The sequence below is a fragment of the Ornithorhynchus anatinus genome, chromosome 18, assembly GCF_004115215.2.
Source record: "Ornithorhynchus anatinus isolate Pmale09 chromosome 18, mOrnAna1.pri.v4, whole genome shotgun sequence".
Classification (NCBI taxonomy): Eukaryota; Metazoa; Chordata; class Mammalia; order Monotremata; family Ornithorhynchidae; genus Ornithorhynchus; species Ornithorhynchus anatinus.
Window position 1 is genome coordinate 27,991,017 of NC_041745.1, and position 24,731 is coordinate 28,015,747.

The 24,731-nt window shown below is 43.6% G+C and overlaps 1 protein-coding gene across 2 annotated transcripts in view; it reads right to left on the reverse strand.

The window, feature by feature from the left end:
* Window positions 1–11,093: 11,093 nt before the first annotated feature.
* The window catches only part of EIF2AK3 (eukaryotic translation initiation factor 2 alpha kinase 3), a 53,687-nt gene continuing 40,049 nt past the window's right edge, over window positions 11,094–24,731 (reverse strand). For both annotated transcript variants that reach the window (XM_029046491.2, XM_029046492.2), the window contains exons 13-17: window positions 22,893–23,661; window positions 20,019–20,186; window positions 18,148–18,249; window positions 13,712–13,774; window positions 11,094–12,271 (exon numbers count right to left, since the gene is read on the reverse strand). In XM_029046491.2, coding sequence (XP_028902324.1) covers window positions 12,092–12,271; window positions 13,712–13,774; window positions 18,148–18,249; window positions 20,019–20,186; window positions 22,893–23,661 — 1,282 coding nt within the window. In that variant the 3' untranslated portion in view covers window positions 11,094–12,091. The remainder of the gene's footprint in view (window positions 12,272–13,711; window positions 13,775–18,147; window positions 18,250–20,018; window positions 20,187–22,892; window positions 23,662–24,731) is intronic.

The following is a 24,731-nucleotide window of genomic DNA, read 5'->3' on the forward strand; positions in this document are numbered from 1 at the left end:
ACGTGTCCAAAAACAGAACTCCTTATCTTCCTACCCAAACTCTGCCCTCTCCATGACTTTCCCATCACTGTAGATGGCACCACTGTCCTTTCTGTCTCACAAGCCCATAACCTTGGAGTTATCCTTGACTCCCCTCTCTCTGTCAACCCACATATTCAATCCGTCACTAAATCCTGTCGGTCCCTCCTTCACAACCGCTAAAATCCGCCCTTTCCTCTCCATCCAAACTACTACCACGTTAATCCCAAAGACTCATCCTATCCCTCCTGGATTACTGCATCAACCTCCTAGCTGACCTCCATCCAGTCCCCACTTTACTCTGCCGCCCAGATCATTTTTCTACAAAAATGTTCAGGACGTGTCACGCCCCTCCTCAGAAAACTCCAGCAGTTGCCCTTCCCAGACCCTTGCTCTTTTCTCTAGGCTTCTTGAGAAAATGTGTAACACCCACCAATCTTCCCCAAGGCCTCTTAGAGAGTCCCATAAAGCTCACAGATGCTCAGAAGGGCCAATTTGTCTCACCTACCTCAGAAAATGCTTCTCCCCGCCACAAATGCAGGGGGCAGTTGAATCCAATGTGAACCTTTGGTAGGTAGTTCTCAAGCATACTCCAATGACTCATAAATTAACATGAGAAAAAGAGGCATGAGATCACCTAAAAGACACGTGCAGAAGTGGCTTAATACTCTAAGACCCCCTGTTAATAATAATAATAATTATGGTATTTGTTAAGCACTTACTATGTGCCAAGCACCGTTCTAAAGTGCTGAGGTGGATACAAGTTAATCAGGTTGGACACAGTCCCCATTTTACAGTTGAGGGAACCGAGGCCCAGAGAAGGTTAGCGTTAGAGGAGCAGAGTGTGTGGGCTGGGTTGTAGTAGGAGAGTAGCAAAGTGAAGTAAGAGTGGGCAAGGTGATGGACTGCTTTAAATAATAATAATTATAATAATAATAGTTGGTATTTGTTAAGTCCTAATCCTGCCTCTTTCACTTAATCATAATAATAATGTTGGTATGTGTTAAGCGCTTACTATGGGCCGAGCCCTGTCCTAAGCGCTGGGGTAGACAAAGGGGAATCAGGTTGTCCCACGTGGGGCTCACAGTCTTAATCCCCATTTTACAGATGAGGTCACTGAGGCACCGAGAAGTTAAGTGACTTGCCCACAGTCACACAGCTGACAAGTGGCCGAGCTGGGATTCGAACCCATGACCTCTGACTCCAAAACCCGTGCTCTTTCCACTGAGCCACGCTGCTTCTCAACTTACTTGCTGTGTGGCCCTGGACAAGTCGCTTCACTTCTCGGGGCCCAAGTTTCCTCATCTGTAAAATGGAGAATCAATTTCCTGTTCTCCCTTCCCCTTAGGTCCATGGGGGAAAGGGATCGTGTCTGATATCTATCTACTGCAGGGCTTTGAACGGTGCCTGGCAAATAGTAAATGCGTACCAACTAACACAGTTATTATTATTATTCTTATTTTAGGAACTCGGAGACCTTTTTAAGCAATCGACCTGCATCTCCCCTTAGGGTAGGGGCCATGGCAGGGTAGGGGGTGGAAGAGGAGAATTGTACTCCTCACCTTTGAGCATTTGGCTACTTAAAAGGAGAAGCAGCTGAGAAGCAATTTGGCTTAGTGGATAGAACACAGTTCTTGAAGTCAGAAGGACATGGTTCTAGGCTTGGCTCTGTCACTCGTCAGCTGCGTGAACTTGGGCAAATCCCTCCACTTCTCTGTGCCTCAGTTCCCTCATCTGTAAAATGGGGATTAAGACCGTGAGCTCCATGTGGGATAGGGACTGTAACCAACTGGATTACCTTGCATCTACACCAGCACTTAGAACAGTGCCTGGTACATAGTAAGCTCTATAAAATGGGGATTTAATACTTAGTCTCCCTTCTACTTAGACTGCGAGCCCCAGGTAGGACAGGAACTATGTTTGACCTGCTTATCTTTGTATCTATCCCAGTAGCGCCTAGTATAGTGCTTGGCAATCATTCAATCAGTTGTATTTATTGAGTACTTACTGTGTACAGACCACTCTGCTAAGAGCTTTGGAAAGTAAAATATAACAGAGTTAGTAGATATATTTCCTGCCAACAAAAAGCTTATAGAGTAGAGGATGACCTAGCGCTTAACAAAAATGACTATTATATTATTGTTGGCAATGTTCATTTTTTCAGTCAAGAGTTACCATTTGTGACATACACAAATGCACTCCCTACTCCCAACACTTCTCTGAAAACTAGGTCTTAATCTCATGGGGCTTCGAGGAGCCATTTGTACAACTAATAATTGTCATTTATTAAGTGTAAACTCACTGTAGGCAGGGAATGTGTCCGTTTATTGTTGTATTGTACTCTCCGGAGCACTTAGTACAGTGCTCTGCACAAGGTAAGCGCTCAATAAGTACAACTGAATGAAGTCTTAGTCTGTGCCAAGTCCAAATATAACATAGTCTAAGGGGGAGGGAGATGAGGCAGATAGTGCAAGCTATCAGAGAAGCCGTGTGGCTTAGTGGAAAGACAGGGGCTTGGGAGTCAGAGGACGTGGGTTCTAAGCCTCACTCTGCCACTTGTCAGCTGTGTAACCTGGGACAAGCCTCTTCACTTCTCTGTGCCTCAGTTACCTCATCTGTAAAATGGGGATTAAGACTGTGAGCCCCATGTGGGACAACCTGATTACCTAGTATATACTTCAGAGTAGTGCTTGGCACATAGTAAGCACTTAACAGGCACCATAGTTATTATTATTAATTATTAACCTCATTGCCCAAGTGGGTGGTCTCAGCAACCCCTGGATACATCATCCAACAGAATGTCAGTCACCTGACATTTTGCTCATTGGACGGGAGGTTTGCCTCTAGGGCCTGGTCCCAGAAATCCTTCCTCCAGGCCAGGGAGGGGATGGGAATCTGTCAGGGTCTTTCTCCGGAGATGAGCTGCCAAATTCTCTTGGACCAGTTGTGAAGGAAAGGGAGGAGATTAGAAAAACCGAACAAAGGGTCTGGAATGAGGTGACTGCAGTCAGGGTGAAACGTCATTTTCTTGGTCAGAGGAAGGATGGCACAGTGTACTGGATAGAGGAAGGGCCTGAGGGAGTGAATAAGTCATGGGTTCTAATCCTGATGTTGCCACTTGTCTGCTGTGTGATCTTGGGCAAATCACTTCACTTCTCTGGACCTCAGTTACCTTATCTGTAAATTGGGGCTTGAAGGTGTGAGCCCCACGTGGAACAGGGACTCTGTCTAACCTGACTTGTTTGTATTAATAATAATAGTAATGATGGTATTTGTTAAGCTCTTACGATGTGCCAAGCACCGTACTAAGTGCTGAGTTGGACCCAGCTTACATATCGTAACAGACATTCCCTGCCCACAATGAGCTTCATTCTAGTGGGGCATCTAGTAAGCATTTATCTGAGACCACAGTTTTTAGTATTGTTATTTTTAGTCAGACTCTGCTCCACTACTGACTTGCTGTATGAATTTGGGGAATCCCCTCATCCATCCTTAAAATTGGGGTTAAAAAAATACCTGCCCTTTCCTAGTTTATGAGTTAATCTAGGTGGCCTCAGAAGAAAAAGGGACTTCATTTGCCTAAGTGCTTGAGTGGATTCTGCTGTCAGAAGGCAGGATGTTGGAAGAGAGGAATGAAACCACAGAAAAAAGGGAAGGCAAAACAGAGGAGAGACTGACTGATAATAACGGTGGCATTTGTTAAGTTGTTTACTATGTGCCAGGCACTGTACTAAACAAGCGCTCCATAAATACAATTGACTGACTGACCACCAGGCCATGCTACTGCTCATACTACTCAAACTTCTGTCTCCCACCTTCTAGGTTTGATACTCTTACATTTAGGCTAGGATTTCTGTGGAAATGTATATATGCGAATATAAATGACAGAGTTCTTTCTCCCTCTTAACATATATTTCATATATACACACAGGCACAAACACTTCGCAGTTCATCAAATTCCTGACCACTGGATTCAATGATCTCAACCAGCTGTTTTCTGCTCCCTTCTCCCTCTATAACCCAGCTCACCCTCTTCTTTCCTTCCCAATGACCCAAGCTAAACCTTGCTCTCAGCTCTCCCAGGTTCACATTCCCACACTTCCTTTTCCAAAACTTTTTGAATCTGCAAAATCTATTCCTTCACTCCTTCAGAGCCCTCCTCAAAAGGCACCTCCTCCTAACTTCCATCTTCGTCATTCCAATAGCCACCTTTAAGCATTTAATATATTGATGTATTTATTCCACTTTTCTTTTAACTGCAACTTTGATTGTTACCAGGTATATCTGTATTTTCCTTTTTGTCCCATTGTAGGTACAGTATACTGCCTCCTCATTAGATTGTGTCTAGAGGGCAAGGATCCTGTCTTCTATGACTCTTATATGCTCCCAAATATTCAATAATGATGATGATCACTTTAAAAATGTCTGTGTGTTTGTGTGTGTGTTTTCACCCCCTCTAGACTATAAGCTCTTTTTGGGCAAGGAAAGTGGTAATTCTGTTGTATTGTGCTCTCCCAAGTGCTTAGTATAGTGCTCTGCACATAGTAAGTGCTTAATAAATATTACTGATTGATTGTGTGTGTGTGTGTGTGTGTGTGTTTGGCAGTTAGAGGCCTGGAGCCAGTCAGTCAGTCAGTTTAAGTGATCACCATGTTCAGAGCAGGTGTTGAAGTGATATCAGAAAGACAAAGTACAATCCCTTCTCCTGAAAGAGTGATTTTTGTGCTTGGGAATGATCTGGTACTATTTGAGAGCAAGGAATTGCTCTAAGTGCTTTAGCGGTGTATTCTTTTAATTTTTTTATGGTATTTGTTAAGTGCTTACTATGTTCCAGGTGCTGTCCTAAGCGCTGGGGTAGATAAAAGATAATCAGGTCCCATATGGGGCTCACAGTCTAAATAGGAGGGAGAACGTGATCTAGTGGATAGAGCACGGGCCGGGAAGTCAGAAGGACCTGGGTTCTAATCCCGGATTTGACACTTGTATGCTCTGTGACCTCGGGCAAGTTCATTCATTCAATCGTATTTATTGAGCACTTACTGTGTGCAGAGTACTGTACCAAGTACTTGGGAAAGTACAATACAGTAGATTGATAATGCCCTCTGCCCATAATCAACACATACCAAGGGGTCCCCACTGGATCAATCCAGTCCTGTGGGGAGGAAGAATGAACAAAAACCATGATGGTCACTGTCCATCACTGTTCCCCATGGCCAGTCAATGTGCAATGCACAATGGGAAGCAGCATGGCCTAATGGATAGAGTCCTGGCCTGGGAGTCAGAAGGACCTGGGTTCTAATCTCAGCTTTGCCACTTGTCCGTTCTATGACCCTGGGCAAGTCACTTCATTTATCACTTCATTTATCTCATCTGTAAAATGGGGAATAAGACTGTGAGCCCCGTGTGGGACATGTACTCTGTCCAAACTGATTAGCTTGTATCTACCCAGAGCTTAGAAAAGTGCCTGGCACATAGTAAGCGCTTAACAAATATCATGGAAAAAAGAAAAAGAAAAAAGCTCAGTTGGAAGAAGGCTGGGTGCCACAGCTGAGGCTACAAGTTAATCAAGGTTTTGACTCTCTAATGTTCTCTCTCCATTTCCAGAAGCTAGGTTTCTAGAGCACTTGGGCCCAGAGCAGGCCAGGAAGGAGAAGTCTTCTGCCATGTAGCATGACCCTGGGTTAGCTCTCGTCCAATAACGCCCACTACTGAAGCAGCGTTGTCTAGTTGTCAGAGCACAGGTCTGGAAGTCAAAAGGAGCTGGGTTCTAATCCCAGCTCCGCCACTTATCTGCTAGGTAGCCTTGGGCAAGGCAGTCATTCCTATTTATTGAGCACTGACTGAGTGCAGAGCACTGTATTAAGTGCTTGGGAGAGTACAATACAACAATAAACAGACATAGTCACTTCATTTCTCTGGGCCTCGGTTCCTTCCTTGGTAAGATGGAGATTAAGAATGTGAGCCCCATGTGAGACAGGGACGGTGTCCAAACCTGATTAGCTTGTATCTACTCCAGCTTTTAGAACAGTGTTTGGCACATAGTGAGTGCTTAACAAATGCCATTAAAAAAACAGACACATAAACACTCCTTGGAAATTTGGGTGTGGGGGAATCTGGAGCCAGGACCCCTAGGCTTCCCTAAGGGAGTCTGAACCCCAGGAGCCCTGTAATGATTATAATAATAATTATGGTACTTGTTAAGTGCATACTATGTTCCAAGCACTGTTCTAAGTGCTGGGGCAGATACAACTTGATCAGGTTGGACACAGTCCCTGTTCCACATGGGGCTCACACTAATCCTTATTTTACAGATGAGGTAACTGAGGCCCAGAGAAGTGAAGTGACTTGTGCAAAATCTTATTGTTACACTGTACTCTCCCAAGTGCTTAATACAGTGCTCTGCACACAGCAAGTGTTCGATAAATATGATTGAATGAATGTGGCGGAGCCAGGATTAGAACCCAAATCCTTCTGACTTTCAGGCCCGTGCTCTATCCATGCTGTTTCTCTGATGGTATTTGTTAAGTACTTACTATGGGTCAAGTCACTCCAGCTTCTCCAGGTCCTTCAGACCGGTTTGGCCCAGATTGAGCTGGATCTTCCAGGGACCCTCTGGTGGGAGCAGACCCCTCAGGACGGCTCTGAGCCGGACCTGTATTCTCAGGGGCCAGGCCACACCGAATCACGAATCACGCTCCAGGTGGTGGCATGCAAGGAGTGGGTCAAATTCCATGGTGAAATTCCAGTCTTCCCAGGACCAAGAAGGAGGATGGCCTAGTGGAAAGAGCAGGACATGGGAGTCAGAAGGACCTGGGTTCTAATCCCAGTTCTGCCTCTTGTTTGCTGTTTGACCTTGGGCAAGTCACTTTACCTCTCTCTGCCTCAGTTACCTCTTCTGTAAAATGGGGATTAAGACTGTGAACATAGTGTGGGACAGGGACTGTGTCCAACCCAATTACCTAGTATCTACTCCAATGCTAGGTACAGTGTCTGAAATATAGTGAGCACTTAAATACCACAATTATTGTTTATACAGCTCAATAAATCAAACAGCCCATGGCTGTGTTCACCAGTCGATAGAAGATGTACTTTGAATGATAAATTCAATATAACTTAGCCATTCTTTTCCTCATGGATACCAGTTTCTGAAACCCTCCATATTACCCATGCACAAGAAAGCCCACTGGTACATTCTATCTGGTTTCAGCTATCAGCACCCTTAAGCATTGCCTGTTTCAAATACTTTCTATAAAGTAATAATAATTATGGTATTTGTTGAGTGCTTACTATGTGCCAGGCACTGTACTAAGTGCTGGGGTGGATACAAGCAAATCGGGTTGGACTCAGTCCCTGTCCCACATGGGGCTCACAGTCTTAATCCCCATTTTTACAGATGAGGTTACGGAGGCCCAGAGAAGTTAAGTAACTGTCCAAGGTCTCACAGCAGACATGTGGCAGAGCCGGTATTAAAACTTTTGACTCCCAGGCCCAGGCTTTGTCCACTAAGCTACACTGCTTAAGGATGAATGAATGAACTGGAGTCAGCTGGAATGAGAGGGGAACATCCCTGGTCTTCATCTTCCCTTCTCCAAGCTGAGCACATCAGCAGAAAAGTGGCTGAAAAATTCAGACTGGGCAATGGGCACCAAAATGCCTAATTTTCACCCTCTTCTAGAACCTGGATTCCCAACTCAGACTGTGAGCCCCATGTAGGAGAGGGACTGTGTCCCACCTGATTATCTTGCATAATAATAATGATATTTAAATGATTACTATGTGTCAAGCACTGTTCTGAGCCCTGGGGTAGATATAAATTAATCTGGTCAGACACAGTTCCTGACCCACATGGGGCTCCCAGTCTATGCCGGGGGGGCGGGGAATGTAATTGAATCCCCATTTTACAGTTGAGGAAACTGAGGTACAGAGAAGATTTGTGATTTGCCCAAGGTCATGCAGCAGGTGGAACTGGGATTAGAACATCGGTCCTCTGACTCCCAATCCTGTCCTCTTTCTACTAGGCTATATTGCATCTACTCCAACCCCAGGTGTGATGCTTGGCACATAGCACCTACAAATACCACAATTATTATTAATAAAACCCTCTCCCACACAATCATATCCCAAGGAGCATAGTAGTAGTAATAGAAATAATATCAATCGATCAATGGTAACTAGAGCACTGTAGTAAGTGCTTGGGAGAGTACAATATAATAGCATTGACATATTCCCCGCCCATAATGAGCTTACAGTCTTGAGGGGGAGACAGACATCAATATAAATAATTTATAATATATAAAGATACGTACGTAAGTGCTGTGGGGCTGGGGTGAATATCACATGTCCATAGGTCCCAAATCCAAGGGCAGAGATGACACAGAGGGAGAGCAACGTGGGAAAAGAGGGCTTAAAATGGGGAAGGTTGAAGTTTCCTCAACTGCAAAATAGGGTTCATTACCTGTTCTTCTTTCTGCTTAGAAAAGTGCGTGGCTCAGCGGAAAGAGCCTGGGCTTCGGAGTCAGAGGTCATGGGTTCGAATCCCGGCTCTGCCACTTGTCAGCTGTGTGACTGTGGGCAAGTCACTTCACTTCTCTGTGCCTCACTTACCTCATCTGTAAAATGGGGATTAAAAGTGTGTGAGCCCCACGTGGGGCAACCTGATGACCCTGTGTCTACCCCGGCGCTTAGAACAGTGCTCTGCACATAGTAAGCACGTAACAAATACCAACATTATTATTATACATCTAAAGCGCTTAATAAATACCGTGAAGGAAAAAAACCTCAAACAAACTGAATTCCAATTCCCCTTCCCAAGTGGCCTTTCTTTGGGGTCGGGTCGCCCTCTCGTGGCCAACCCAAGCTCAGCCTGGCCAGATATTGGCACTCCTTACACGGGAGCCATTCACAGCCCCACGATAATAATCATCATAATAATAACAACTATGGTATTTGTTACATACTTACTATGTACCAAGCACTGTTCTAAGCAGAGGTAGATACAGGTAATCAGGTTGTCCCGTGTAGAGCTCCCAGTCTCAATCCCCATTTTACAGATGAGGTAACGCAGGTACGGAGAAATGAAGCTACTTGCCCAAGGTCACACAGCAGACAAGTGGCAGAGCCCGGAATAGAACCCACGTCTCCGTGCTCTTTCCACTTAGCCATACTGTTTTTCTTTCTCCTTAATGCTGCTCCATCCCCTCCTCAGGCTCCTGGATGGCCTGTGTTCTTGGCCAAGTGGCCTGGCCTAGCCGATAGAGTACGGGCCTTGGAATCAGAAAGAGGGTTCTAATTCCAGTTCCGCCACTTGTCTGTTGTGTGACCTTAGGCGTCGCTTTATTTTCCCGTGCCTCCATTTCTTCCCCTGTAAAATTGGGATTAAAACTGTGAGCCCTGTGTGGGACGTGAACTGTGTCCAACCTATATCTACCCCAGCACCTACTAAAGTGCCCGGCCCAGGGTAAGCATTTAACAAATACCATCTAGGAAAGAAAAAATAATGCTGATCTCTGAGAGACTCAGGTTGGGCATCTTCCAACTGCAGAAAAGAATTCCTTTCAGCTGTCATGGAGAAAAGGACCTGGGGAAACCGATGATGATGATGATGATGAGAGCAATATTAAGTGTGATATTTAAAGACTTGCTATGTGCCAACCACTGTACTAAGCTCTGGGGTAGGTATAAAATAATCACGTCAGATATAACCCTTGTCACTCAGGGGGATCACGGTCTAAGGGGGAGGGGAAACAGGTATTTCACCCCCATTTTCCAGGCATAAAGAAGTTAAGTGATCAGGGGACTCCTTGCTTAGAAGGAGAGAATATAGAGGAGATTATTTACTTAACTGCTAAAGTCCTGGGATTATTTTATTAGCAGAGTGAGTTTTCTGCAGGAATTAAACCATATAGACATTGTTATTAATGATTTGAAATAGGACACTGCCTCGTGCCCCTCCTCCCACCCCCTCATCCAACCCCTTCCAGTAATGCCCTCTTAAAGTTCTGATAAAATGAACGAAAGAATGATTTTTAGCCCTGGTTTTATTGCCCGTCTCTCCCACCTCAGCAGATCCTGAGAAGCAGTGTTGCGGAAGTCACAAGGACCTGGGTTCTAATCTTGACTCCATCAATAGCCTGCTCTGCAACCCAGGGTAAGTCACTTAACTTCTCTGTGCCTCAGTGACTTCATCTTTAAAATGGGGATTGAGTGTAAGCCTCAAGTGGGAGCTGGACTGCATCCAACCTGATTAACAATGCTATTATTATTATTTTAGACTAATGGGCAAGGAGATTATCTACTAACTTGGTTATTTTGTACTCTCCCACGTGCTTAGCACAGTGCTTCGCATACAGTTAGCTCTTCAATGCATGCCACTGATTGATTAAAGAGAAACAAGAGCACTGAGTGCAGGTCACTCTCCCTCCTCCTGCCTCCTCCCCGACAGGTTACTCGACACATACAAGCTACAACGCCCCAAAATGGTAAGGGGACACATCCACCGGCTCAATTCAACAAATTAAAATGAAAACGGTACATTCCCCTTAGAGTGGGCAATTTTCCAACACCAGTGCTTCGACAGGCTTTGAAAAGCCATTCAGATCCCCAAAAAGTTTCACCAAAAGGCTCAAGCTGCAAGGATCAAAGGATCCAGATAGTTTAGAAGGAGAGAAGGATCTAGCTGAAAAACGTGCTTATTGGTTCATGATACCAATCTTTTCAACTATGGTTCACCTGAAGGTACAGAAGGAAAGGCTATTTGGAGGAGATAGCATCTCTTTACCTGGAGATCTTGGTAGGATTAGTCATCCACCTGCATGCGGTGCAATGGATATAGTTTTGCCTACAAAGAGATGAATCAATCAATGGTATTTATTGAGCGCTTAGTATGTGCAGAGCACTGTACTAAGTGCTTGGGAGAATACAACAGAGCTGGTAGACGTGATCCCTGTCCACAGTGAGCTTCCAAGGTCTTGATAACTGCCAGAAACCTCGTCCATTCTTACAAGCCTCTTCCTTCTTTGCAGAGACTAATTTATGGCTCCTTATTTTGTGGCTAATTAAACACTCAGAGACAAACATTAAATACAAAAGTTTTATTAAATCATTTAGACTTGAAAGAAGTCACGATATTTAACACACTTAAGCGTGTTCTGTACACCACCAACCCAAATGGATTGATTCTGCATTTTTATAAATAAAAATGAACATATTTACAGTGGAAAATGAAAGCAAATTAGCCCGTTCAGTTAGATGATTAAACAGTTGCCTACAATTAGTTTTTGGAAATAACAAAGTCTACAAGATTATGTAAAACACTTATGACTCCTTAAGTTTTATAAATTCTCGAACTGTAGGATTTCAGTATAAACTTCATTTCTTAAGGTTTTTGTGTTTTGTTTTTTTTTTACAGTACCTATAGCTCAATTCCATCCAAAAACCATTTCCCCAACTAGGGAACAAAGTACAAAATGTATTTAAATGTTCCTAGAACCTTCCAATTTGTGGCAATACAGACCACAGATACCACTAAAAAACTACCTATGGATAGAGATTTATGTACATTTGTGCTACTCTCCCTTTAAAATAGTGCAGATTCCAAATTCACCCACCGGGGACAAAAAAAAAGGGAGTCAGCTTGGCAGAAGCCGCTTTCATGCTCATCCTCATGTCTTCGGAGGGCATTTCCTAGGACATTTTATCCACCAGGCTTTGAGGCTGTCATCTGTGCTAGAAAAATAGTTGAATTCTATATACATTTCAGGGATCTATTCGGGTGCTCCAGGCACCGAGCATTCATGAAGATCCCATAGCTTCAAAGAGAGGCTAAAGGAAAAGGAGGCCGGGGGAGTCAGACGGAGGGCTTGACTGGCCATCCTTCGGTCGTCAAAGCAGCGGAAGGGCAGCTTGAAAAAAGGTTAGTCATCACCTTTCGTCTGGTGTGGCGAGATCGAAAAATTTTCCCGGCTTATCTTTGCCTGACCGTTCCTGACATACAGGAAGGGGTCAGAGGGAACCGAGAACTGAGGCTCTCATTTCCAAATCGTGGGTCCTGCCGACGTGGATTTCTCTGCCTGGTTCAGCTGCTGCTCGGCTGTCTCGAGTGCTTCATTCCTGACGAACTCAGGGAGCGGGACCTCTGCCTGAGCACTGTCTTTACTGGGATTTCCAGGTCCTCAAATAAGGCATTTTCAATGATAGCTGTAGCCTCCGGCCTCTCCGTCGGAGATGGAGAGAGCATGTGCTGGACCATGGTGTACTGAAACAGTAAAAGGAGTGTTTAGATGGGGAATGTAGCTGTTATACTGTTGTGTTGTACTCTCCCAAGGGCTTAGTACAGCGCCCTGCACAGAGTAAGTGCTCAATGAATAAGATTGACTGGTTAACTGATTTACAGTTTGTAGATTGTATGCTTAAGGTCAAAAGGTAATTTGACAGAAAGGTCAAGACAGAACCTGTTTGGCCCCAAGTGGATATTGAGACAATGAATACACAGCTTTCATCCACCAACACTCTTAATTTTCCAATTGCCTCAAGAAAACGAGAAGGCTTTCTTCTTGATGGCCATTTTGATTTGCTATCTTTCTAGAGCATTTTCTAGCTTCAAAATGGGAGAATAAATTTTATCAGATAGTCTTTTGTCAATTAAAGTGAATTTTAATAGTTTAATTACTTTCAAACAGTTGAATAATTAATGTGCTATTTGTTGAGCACTTATTGTGGGCCAACCACTGGGATAGATATAAGATAATCAAGTTGGACACAGTCCCTTTTCCATGGGGCTAACAGTCAAAATAGGAGGGAGAACAGCTAATAAATCCCCATTTCACGGAGGCACAGAAGTTAAATTTCTGAGCAAGTTTCTCTAGCCATGGCTGGTACAATAGAAAAATGTTATCAAAATTCCAAATAATTCTAAGTTGTACTACCACTTGGAAGTTTATAAATATTTTCAAGATGGAGAGTGAGCCTGCAGACAGGTGTTTGAAAAAAAATAGGTCCTCCTTCACAGAAGAGAAGCAGCATGGCCCAGTGGAAAAAACCCCAATCTGGGAATCAGAGGACCTGGGTTCTAATCCCAGCTCTGCCACTTGCCTGCTGGGTACCCTTGGGCAAGTCACTTCACTTCTCAGATCCCTCATCTATAATATGAGGTTCAATACTTGTTCTCCCTCAGACTGTGAGCCCCATGCGAGATAGGGACTGTGTCCAACCTATCTTGTCTCTACCCCAGAGCTTAGTACAGTGCTCGGCACAGAGAAAATGCTTAACAAATACCATTACTGTCTTTTTCATTTTTCAATATACAACCAAATGATTCAGATATGCTTGCTGCCCAGTGCCATATACAATATCAAATGACTCACTCTCAAGAAGCTAACCTGGAACTTGGAACTCTAAATACAGCCTTAATGATACGTTGAGAGAAAATGGGAAGGAATTTTGTGCATTAGGGCGAGTTCAGGAACTGTTCTAGTTATCTGCAGTCCAGTGTGGGCTTGGCTGGGTGTTCCAAGCCCCTCTAACCTCCCTAATTTGGGCTTGTTGAATAGGGGGAGAGGCACCTTCCAACCAGCAGAGCAATAACTCATAACAACAATAACGATAACTCATTTTTTTTCCTTGGGTGGTTTGGACTTTTTTATGGAAGCTCTGGGAAGACAGGACATGCCACGAGGCAAAGTTCAATTATACTTACCTCTTGAGGGTATTTTGTTGCAAAGAGTGGTGGAAATTTGAGATTCCTTACTTCACTTAAAATCTAAAGGAAGAGAAAAAATGGCTAAACAGCTTGTCATTTGACTTGTTTTCCTGCACACTAAAGATCTACTTAAACATTTTCAAAAGATGATTTCAGAGGTGTGAAAATTAGAACAATGAACAACTACTCAACCAGCATAACCTCTGGCCAAAACACCTTATATCAAAATGGTCTCTGGAAGATGTGTTGCATCAAATCATCAACTTTGGCAAAATTTCAAAGAAATCTGGATTTTTAGCAATTAATGAATTTGAGCCACATTTAATATAGTTATTTATAAATCCTTAGGAGTATGAATGTTCAGGATTGTATTAAATTTAATCCTATTCTTACCCACAAAATTCTGATTCGCAATTGATCACAATTAAAAACAACAATGACCCTCTGCCAAAAAACAAAAAAAGAAACTAACTGATTAGAAGAGACACAGTGTGTTAGCTTCTCCCTCCCCACCCTTCTTCCCTTCCTGCTGTCCTTTCCCCCCCTCCCCAGTAGCCAATAAATTAATTCAGACAGTCTGCAAGTTTCTTTGGGTCCTCTAAACTGTAAGCTCATTGTGGGCAGGAAATGTGTCTGTTGTATTGTTAGATTATACACTTCCCAGCATTTTAGTACAGTGCTCTGCACACACTGAGTGCTCAATAGATACTATTGATTTTTCAAACCTGTGGTCAGTTTTTGCTCGTCTCTGCACCAGTTATTACTTTCCTGCTCTAAGACAGAGGCTTCAACTCCAAACAGATCAGGACACTATTCAGTTTTGGATTTACATTATCATTACTGTACTTAAGTGCATAATATGTGTCAAGCAATGCTCTAAGCATTGGAGTAGATATAAGTTAATCAGGGTGGGCACAATCCCTTCTCCCACATGGGGTTTGCAATCTAAGGAGCCTGGACTTTTGACATTCGCCCCCACCCACAAAGCACTTATATACATATCTTTAAATTATTATAAATTATTTATTCATTTGTCTGTCTCCCCCTCTGAACTGTAAGCTCAATACACGGAGAAGTTAAGTGACTCGCTCAAGGTCACACAGCAGACAAGTGATGGAGCTGGGATTAGAACTCAGATCCTTCTGACCCCCAGGCCCGTGGTCTATCATTCATTCATTCAATGGTATTTATTCAGCGCTTACTGTGTGCAGAGCACTGTAACTAAGCACTTGAAAAGTACAAATCGGCAACAGGTAGAGACAATCCCTACCCAACAAGGGGCTCAGAGTCTAGAAGGGGGGAGACAGCAAAACAAGTAGACAGGCATCAATAGCATCAAAATAGTTATATATATGTGTGTATATATATATATCATTAATAAATAGAATAATATGTACATATATACACAAGTGCTGTGGGACACGGAGGGAAGAAAGAGCAGAGGAAAAGGGGGCTCAATCCAGCAAGGCCTCCTGGAGAAGGTGAGCTTTCAGTAGGGCTTTGAAGGGGGGCAAGTGAGATAGATTGACGGATGTGAGGAGGGAGGGCATTCCAGGCCAGAGGTAGGACGTGGGCCAGGGGTCGACGGTGGGACAGGCGAGAACGAGGGACCACTAGTCTATGCTGCTTGTCTATTACACTGCGGCTCTTGCTTACCCACACCTTCCCACAGCACTTATGTATTTATATGCCAGGACTTCCTCCTATCTTTATTTCAGTCCACCACCTCCTCTAGATTGTAAACTGAGGGCAGGGATCACATGTCTACTAATTCTAGTGGACGCTTCCAAGTGCCTAATGCAGAGTGCTGCACAGAACAATCAAATACTATGGACTTACTACAATAAACCTCAAAAGTTTGCAATCTAAACCTGATTTTGATCTACTAAAAAAATTCCCAAATTGCATTTTTCAAAATCTGAAAAATCCTTGGCTTACACTGAGCACAGGCTTATGCACTTTAAGGACCTAATACCGTACATATCTCTCCCTGTAGATCCTGGAAAAAACAGCTGTCTCCTGCAATACTCTACTGAAGTTCGGAAAATTAAGTGCCATTGATTTTATAACAGGTTTTAGCTCTTCGTTTAGCACTGGAGCAAGACAGGACAAGTTCAATACAAAAACCTATAAATATCGGCATTTACCTTTTGCGTAGCTTTCACAAACAGAAATCCTTCAATTAATAATCATAATTATGGTACGTGTTAAGTGCTTACTATACGCTAAGTATAGGGGTAGATACAAGATAAACAGGTCAGACACTTACCCTGCTCCACATGCAAGGAGGAAGGGAGGGAGAACAGGTGTTTTTTTTTAATCCCAGTTTTGCAGAAGAGGAAACTGAGGCACAGAGACTATTAATCATTATGCTATTTGTTAAGTGCTTACTATTTTCCAGGCACTGTAGTAAGCACTGGGGTGGATACAAGCAAATTGGGTCAGACACAATCCCTGGCCTATGTGGGGCTCACTACCTCAATCCCCATTTTACAGATGAGGTAACTGAGGCACAGAGAAGTGAAGTGATTTGCCCAAGGTCACAAAGCAGACACGTGGCAAAGTCAGAATTAGAACCCAAGACCTTCTGACTCCCTGGCCCGTGCTCTATCCACTATATCATGCTGGTTCTCTAAATGTAGTGACTTGCCCAAGGTCACAACAGGCAAGTGGCAGAGCCGGTATTAGAACCTAGGTCCTCTGACTCACAGGGCTGTGTTCTTCCCACTAGACCAAGCTGCTCCTCAATCAGAGCAATCAGTACATTTCAACTTGCATTCCCATCTTACCACAACTATCACCATTCACGTTTATGGTCTAAGGAAAGGATGTTACTCTACCTCCTCATTCTACACCCGTGATTCCACATCAATCTCCCATTCTTAGCTCCTCCTAAAATTAATTTCTAATTCCACCCTGCTCTCTCCTAACTCACCTCTAACCCCTTGCTCATGCTGCTTCCCCAGTCAAGAACACCCCTCAAAAAGTCAGCCCTCCCCACCTTCAAAGCCTCCATAAAATCCCCCCTCCAACAAACTTTCTCCAATTATCAGTACTCCTTATATCAACCCCTCAGCCTGTCTCCCCACCCCGATGACGTGGCCAAATGCTTTATTGGCAAAATGGAAACTATCAAGCATGATCGCCCTAAATCTCCCATTTCTCTCCAGTTCCTCCCTTCTCCTGAGCCCTCTCTGACTCCCCCGATATTCCCAGCGGTATATCAAGAGACCTATCACCTCCTCTCAGATTCTATCCTTTCCACCTGCACCTCTGACCCCAGCCCTTCATACATTAAAACACTTGACCCCCTCCCTTACTGTCATCTTCGACCGTTCACATTCCAATAGCTTCTTCCCCACTGCTTTCGAACATGTTTATGTATCCCCATCCTAAAAAAACAAAAAACAAACCTCCCTTAACACCACGGTTCCTCCCAATATTGCCCCATCGCCCTCCAATCATTCCCTCCAAACTCCTTGAATGAGTTTCTACACTTCCGTCTCACTTTCTCGCCTCCAATTCTCTCCATGACCCCCTCCAATCTGGTTTCGACCCTCTTCACTCCACTGCCCTCTTAAAAGTCACCAAGTTTGCCAAATCCAATAACCTCTACTCCATCATAATCCTCCTCTACTCCTCGGCTGCCTTCGACACTGTGGATCACCCACTTTTTCTGGAAGCATTATCTAACCTTGGCTTCACGGACACTGTCCTCTTCTGGTTCCCTCCCTCCCTCTCCTCCCTCCCCCCATTTCATGCTTCACTCTGCTGCTCAGATTTTTTTTTTTTTTAAAACCACTCAGTCCACATCTCCCCAATCCTCAAAAACACCCAGTGGTTGCCCATCCACCTCCTCACCCTTAAGGCACTCTATCGGCTCTCCCCATCATCTTACTTCACCTTGCTTATCTCCTATTACAACCCAAACCGCACACTTTGTTCCTCTGACACTAACCTTCTCACTGTAACTCAATTTGGTCTGTCTCACTGTCAACCCCTTGCCCACATCCTCCCTCTGGCCTGGAACTCCCTCCCTGTCCATATCAATCAGACCACCACTCTCCCCATCTCCAAAACCCTACTAAAATCACATCTGCTCCAAGAAGCCTTCCCGGACTAACCCACTCATATACCCACTAGTCACCTTCCCAACTGCCTCATCTAGGCTCTTGGGTCTAATGGTGGGGTTTCGGGGGGAAGGGGGAAGGGCAGGGAGGGTGGGAAGAGGGACTCAGGATCCAGGATAGGGCGAGAGCCTGGTGAGTGATTTGGAACAAATGGTTTAAAGGAGATTGAGGAAAGGAACCAGAGCCAACTACTTTGAATGTCATAATCTATAATCATTCATTCTCAGTGCCGTTTCTCATTTAAACAAATTAAGTGAACCTCATCTATTCTTGTATCTCATCTCTGGCAAGTAGGATACTTACTCTGACTCTCTCCATCTGAGTGCTGAATGGGTAGAGCAATTCAAACAGAATCAGACCCAAAGAGAAGATGTCCACTTTATGAGAATAACTGTTCCCACAAATCTGAAATCCCAAGTGACAATGAAATAAATGAAATCAAGGCTTAATGTTCAAGACATTTAAAAGCACAACTGAAGTTATACATAAGAGGAAGAGCTACTCAAATTAAAACCACTCTTCTTGCATGACACAGAGTCTTTCTATGGCACTGTAAGATGCCAGCTTGCTCTTAGTGTTATGGGGCATAACTATGAATCACTTGTGTCTGCAAACATAAACAGCCAAAGAAAAATGCACCTTTGATCGATCATCCTTTTCATTAGCTATTGCATTCCACAAACTCTTGACCATTTGTTAACATTCTAATTTCCATTCTACATTCGAAGAAATGAAGATCCCCCAGAAGTTTCCCAGCTTCCCCGGGGATTACACAATTAACTAGTAGCAACTCCAAGGTTATAAAATCAGCCAAGTTGTTTTGCTCAGGGAGATTCAGTGTCTCTCAACTACGAAATCTGAGGATCTTTGAAATTAGATTTAGACATTCTTACAAGTGAGCAATGGGAAACATTACACATTTTGAAAGTGACTAATAATAATGTTGGTATTTGTTAAGCGCTTACTATGTGCCAAGCACTATTCTAAGCGCTGGGGTAGATACAAGGTAATCAGTTTGTCCCACATGGAGCATCCATTTTACAAGGCACAGAGAATTTAAGTGACTTGCCCAAGGTCACACAGCTGAAAAGTAACAGAGCTGGGATTAGAACCCATGACCTCTGACTCCCAAGCCTGGGCTCTTTCCACTGCTTCTCAACATAACATCAACATAAGAGGAAGATCAGATTGATGAATCAGAATTTGATTCTCCACTACACATTTTTTATGGTATTTGTTAAACACTTACTATGTGCCAGGCACTGTATTAAGCGTGAGGTAGGTACGAGCTAATCAGGTTGGACTCAGTCCATGTCCCACATGAGGCTCACCGTTTTAATCCCCATTTTACAGATGAGGTAACTGAGGGACAGAGAAGTTAAATCACTTGCCCAAGATCACACAACAAACAAGTGGCAGAGCCGGGCATGTCCTTCTGACTCCCAGGCCCATGTTCCTCCATGAGAATTTTAATACAGGAATCATTTACCCAAAACCCTCAGGAATTTGATTTCTAGATTTAGCATCCTGCAGACCTAGAATGTGAGCTTTCTTTCTTGGTAACCACAATGATAGTCAATACTGACGTAACTGCAGCCATATGCTAGCCCAAGGTCATCTACTCCAGGAAGGAGAAATGTTATGGAAATAAATCTCTCCACTTAGGACTTACACAAAGCAATTCACATAAGCACAGTGATTAAGAAAGGCTTTTTAAAAGTGACATTTTGCAGTAAATCAATACAATCATGCCCAAGCTAATCACCACACATTAAATGGAGTTGCTGTCAAGGAATAAGTAAAGCCGATTCTTATATTCCTCCAGACAAATCCCTGCTTGGACCTGGTCACAATTCTGACTAGGGAACATTTCTCCACGTTAGCTCCCCCAAGAACCAAAATTTCTTGTTAATTTAGATTTTGGGAGGAAAAGGAGCACAGAAATATGTAGCACTGTTAGAAAGTCTCTGGAGAATTTAAAAGCTTATTGATAATAACAGTATTGATCATCATTGTGGTTGCCAACTCGATAGAAAAGAAGTGGCCCTTTAGTTTTAATGAAAATCAGAACATCAGGATCTAAAAGCTATTCCTCTGAATTCATTTTGTGAGGAGATCCCACCTATTTTCCTTTTCTTTTTTTTTAAAAAAATACATATAGACAACAAACTCACCTGCTCTGGGCTCATGTACAGTTTGGTTCCCACTTGACCAGTGTGTCGGGCATAAGCTGGCATCGGGGTAAGAACCGATTGCTCTTCCTCATCCTGGTCCATAGCAGTCACCAGTCCAAAATCCCCAACTTTTACCACATCATCCATTGTAAAGAATATGTTGGAAGGCTGAAACCCAGAACACACCAGGTGATGATGAGAAACCAAACGTTTAGAATGCTACTATATAATGTAAAAATTCAGAAAGCCAGAAACTTGCTCTTCTGTGTGTTTTGAGGCTAAAAAAATGGAATTGCCAACCTTCGGAAAATCCACGGAACTAGAGTAAACCTTACGTGAGGACCACCTTGGGGGTTCCCCCAATTCTTCTTGAGCAACTCTAGCTGTGTTCAACCACAGTTATCAGATGAGTCACAGTTTCAAAAGTCTTTCCGACTTTCCCAAGCTACCTCTTGTCTACTAATAATCAAATGGGAGGAGCTGGCTGATTGTCTTTACTTTACACAGGAGTTACCTCTGGATAGACAATGCAAACTGTAGACTGTGCGCTCGTTGTGGGCAAGCAATGTGTCTGTTTACTGTTGTACTGTACTCTCCCAAAGGCTTCGTAAGGTGCTCTGCACACAGTAAGCATTCAATAAATATGACAAAGAATGAACGTATCCTAGAGGAAACCCAGCCTGTGTCCAAAAACAAGAGGGTCAGGGGCCAGAACTGCCCTGTGAATCTTCAGCCAGGTAAGAAGATATCCATCCCCATTTTACCCCTGAGGAAACTGAAGTCATATAGCAGAGCAGTTGCTGAGATGGGATTAGACCCCAAGGGTGACTCCCAAACCTATCCCATTAGAATATGCTCCCTGATAGCTGATTCTGGGCAGAAAGAACTCATGAGAAACAGAGGTTCAGGGAGGACATATGTCAGACTAAATCTCCTATTTATGATCACACAATTTACACGAGGTAAGACGACCCTCCAACAAGAAGTGGCAGCTCTTAATCAATAAATAGCAACCGTTCTTTTCCTTGTAATTGGCTTCTTATATCTTCAAATTAGAAGTTTTTTTCCACCTATACAATGACTCTCTCTACTGGGTGATGGAGATGCAGTCCCAATAAGAGATTGATCTTTCACTTCTTAAAAAAAAGACCAAGGAAAGCAAAGTCACAACTCTCCAATGGGATTCTTGTTTTTTTTCTATCATGTTATTCTTTGCTTTCAACATAGAGAAAGCTCATGGCTCCTTCCTCCTGGACCAATATCAAAACCACCAAAGAATCTGTAGGCACTCACATAGGGAGGTGTTGCATACCCACCCCCGGAAAACCCAGTATGCCACTGCCAAGTTAGCAGCCACTTCGTGATGGAAGTTTGGATCAGGAGCGTTTAGATCTTCAGTCTAAGACAACAACATCAAAAGTGTTGACTCAGAAATGATGAACTGAAGCCAAATTACAATTGCTCCAAGACTTAGTTCCGAGTTGTCAGTCTTTACTGAACAAAGTACGATTTTTTCAGAAAGAGGAAACGATAACCTGTGCTCATCATTGTTATTCCAAATCCTATACGATCGTAAGTAGGCAGAGAGGTCCTATTCCAAATACTGCTCTCTGAACATCAGACAGAAAACACACTGCCATACCCGACAAAATTGAACAAACAGGCTCGGCTATATTGTTGGTACCAGAGAAGCTTCTGAACAGGCGGTGTGTCTCCCTTATCAAGTGAAGGCTATTCTAGAGAAATTTTTTACATTGATACCGTTGGCCTACATTCACACTTACCTGAAGCTCCAGTCTGTCTGCAAATAAAAATGCCAAGCAATTTTACCCTTACAACAGGCTTGATAATCCCTGATTTCAAAATTGAGCAGAGTAACAGTATGATGAATTGAATTCTAATCATTCCTAACACACTGCGGTTTAAGGCTCAAATCCGCAAAAGGGCTTATTAAGTTTGATTTGTTTTCCAATCTTTACTCTAGGAACTGTAGTGCAATGAGAAACTCAGGCAGAAAAGCAAAGATAACCTCCCCCTGCCACATCCAGTCAACTGTAGAGTGTTGGTCTGTACCCAACCCAATTTCACTTGTAAAAAGGAATGGAAGTGTATGCACATTACCCTTTCCTTGAGAGCTGCTGGGGTTTATGGTCCCCATAAGTACATAGGGATTTCTATCCATATGTGATTTTTTTTGTGTGTTCTCGTGCATGTACACACACACACACACACACACAGAGTAAAGCTTCTGGGTATACTGGGGGCAGGATTCCCCCATCACCCCCCAGCCTAAAATTGAGGGTGCAGTGGACAGACAGATACAATCCTGGCCTATACTATTTTACACGGGTCAAACTTGGCTCTACTCCCTGAGGTGTGGTGGGGGGAGGGTGTGTGCATAGGTTTATGTGCACATGTGCATATGCATGTGTACATGTGCATACGTGTGTGTATGTAGGGGCATCAGGGAGGGTCAAGAGAGGCCAGAAGCAGCAGCCTCATGGAGGCTGCAGGGTGATCCACTGGCCTGTCACGTCCTGGCAGTATTGCTGCAATTTCCTATCATTCTCCTGACAGAGATATAGTGATTCGCCACCACTAATAAGAAAGCAGACAGACAAAAGACAGTCAGCAAAAAAAAAATTGAATATGAACAAAAGGCAAGGATGGGTAAGCAACAAACTAGATAATCAAGGAGTGGCCATTGCGCCCGGTAGCTTATGTACACGAAGGAAGTGCTTCATGTTTGGAAACAGAACAGTACACACAGAGACTGCTGAGTCACTCTTGTTCATGATCAACGACACGTCCTTGTGTTTTCTTGCTATAGAAGAGTAGAAATGAAAACCCCTACGATGTCCCAGCGATACAAACCTTGAGGTCCCTGTGCATTAGGCCTTTACTGTGCAAAAACTCAACAGCCTCCGCTATCTGCAGGAAGATCTGCAGGCACACCGTCCGTTCTCGGTCCTCGATGTTGCACCGTCTGTTCATCCAGTCTTTGAGGTTTTCCTTCCTACACAGTTGCATCTGAATGTAGAGGTACACCTTTGGTGAAGTGGGCTGAAGTTTTTCCGTGACGTTTCTGGTGAGGTCCAAACTTAAGGTCGTCGGTCTTGGAGGAGAAATGGACAGGAGGCTTTCAGAAGGAGAGTCTTTTGTACTGATGAGTCTATCAGGAGAGCGGTTGCCATTATGCAATGCCAGGGTTTTGTGGTCTTCCTTACTGGATGTGTTGTCACAACCAGAATCTTCAAATACAATGGAAGAGGAGGTTCTCTCGCCTGACCTCACGTAGGGGCTAGCTGCTGAAGGACACAGTTCAAAAGAGTGCCCTTCATCGTTCCCATCGACAGTGCCATCTTCAACATCGCAGTCGGTGAGGCAGCTGTCCCGGAGGTTGAACCCTGGATCTTCTGATTCGCTGTTGTTGCCATTTTCCACTTCTGAGAATTCCAGGGGTGAGAACTGGCTCTCTGAGGAACTTGATTGACTACAGGAAATCCCTACGGAAAAGGATTTGTTTCTCTGAGGTGAAGGGGCTATGATTTCAACACGTTCTCTCGTGGAGAAGGGATCCACTCTCCGGATTTTAACGGACGGTGCATCCATTGGGCTGGGTGAGCTGAGAGGCCAGTCCGTGCTTAAAAAGAAAAAGAAGGATTCATTTTAAGTCTGTTTGTAATTGCGCCTTTTGCTTTTAAAAAAAAAAGCTCAGGTCACAACACGGGGATTCTGTCCAACTGGATTAGCTTGTATCTATCCCAGTGCTTGGCACATAGTAAGCGCTTAACAAGTACCACTAAAAAAAACCCAACCAAAACCAAAAAAACCCAGAATCGCTTTCAACACGAAACTAAAGCTAGTGCAATTCCACCATATAAGCAGATTTAAAAGATGTGCTTTTGTTATGCCCGAAAAGTAATTAACCAGGGTCAGAGCAAGCAAAAAATTTCTGGACAGTCGGACTTCAGACAGCAAACATCTGTTTGACTTCCGCCAAGTTAGGGACCCGTTAGCAGGAATGCATTTTTAGTTCTCTGCTAAGATGAAGATCTTTTAGGGAGAGATGAGAGGTGTATGTTACTCAGAGTCCAAACATACCAAGCTTCCTAGGGGATCTTCATCTTGTTTGCCCTTAACTCTGAATTCCTGATTTTCCTACTTTGTTTCTACCTATTTGAAGAATAGGGGGAAATAGTAGGTCACAGTTGGGGTGACAACATTCAGGACCCTGGAGAAAATGGGAGAGAAAGCAAATCTCCTTTTTACTTTGGGGTAGAATGAGCATTTCTAGGGCTACTCTAAGGAACCCAGGAATAAGAGAAGCAGCAATTTCTGTGCTGCTTTCCCAGACTCTACTGTAGTTCTCTGGGCCATGGTATCTTTAACAGTTTCTAAGCAGAATATGGGCCCCGGATTAGCGATTTAAAGTTACACTTTGAATAGAAATGAGCGGTTACCTCCACAGCTCTGGGGCTAGATGGTCTACTTGATTTATGCCAACATGTTGGAGAGTACTGTTAATCTAAATGAACGTTGACCTTACCTTGAATTATCACTATCCCTCTTGCATTCCACTCTACTTGTGAATTTTCTCTGGAGGCCTATTATCTTTCCCTACCCTGATAGCACAAATATAGAGTCCCAGAATTCTTCATGAAAAAGTAGAAGAAAGCAATGACTGGAAGGAAGAAGAAAGGTAAAACTCAC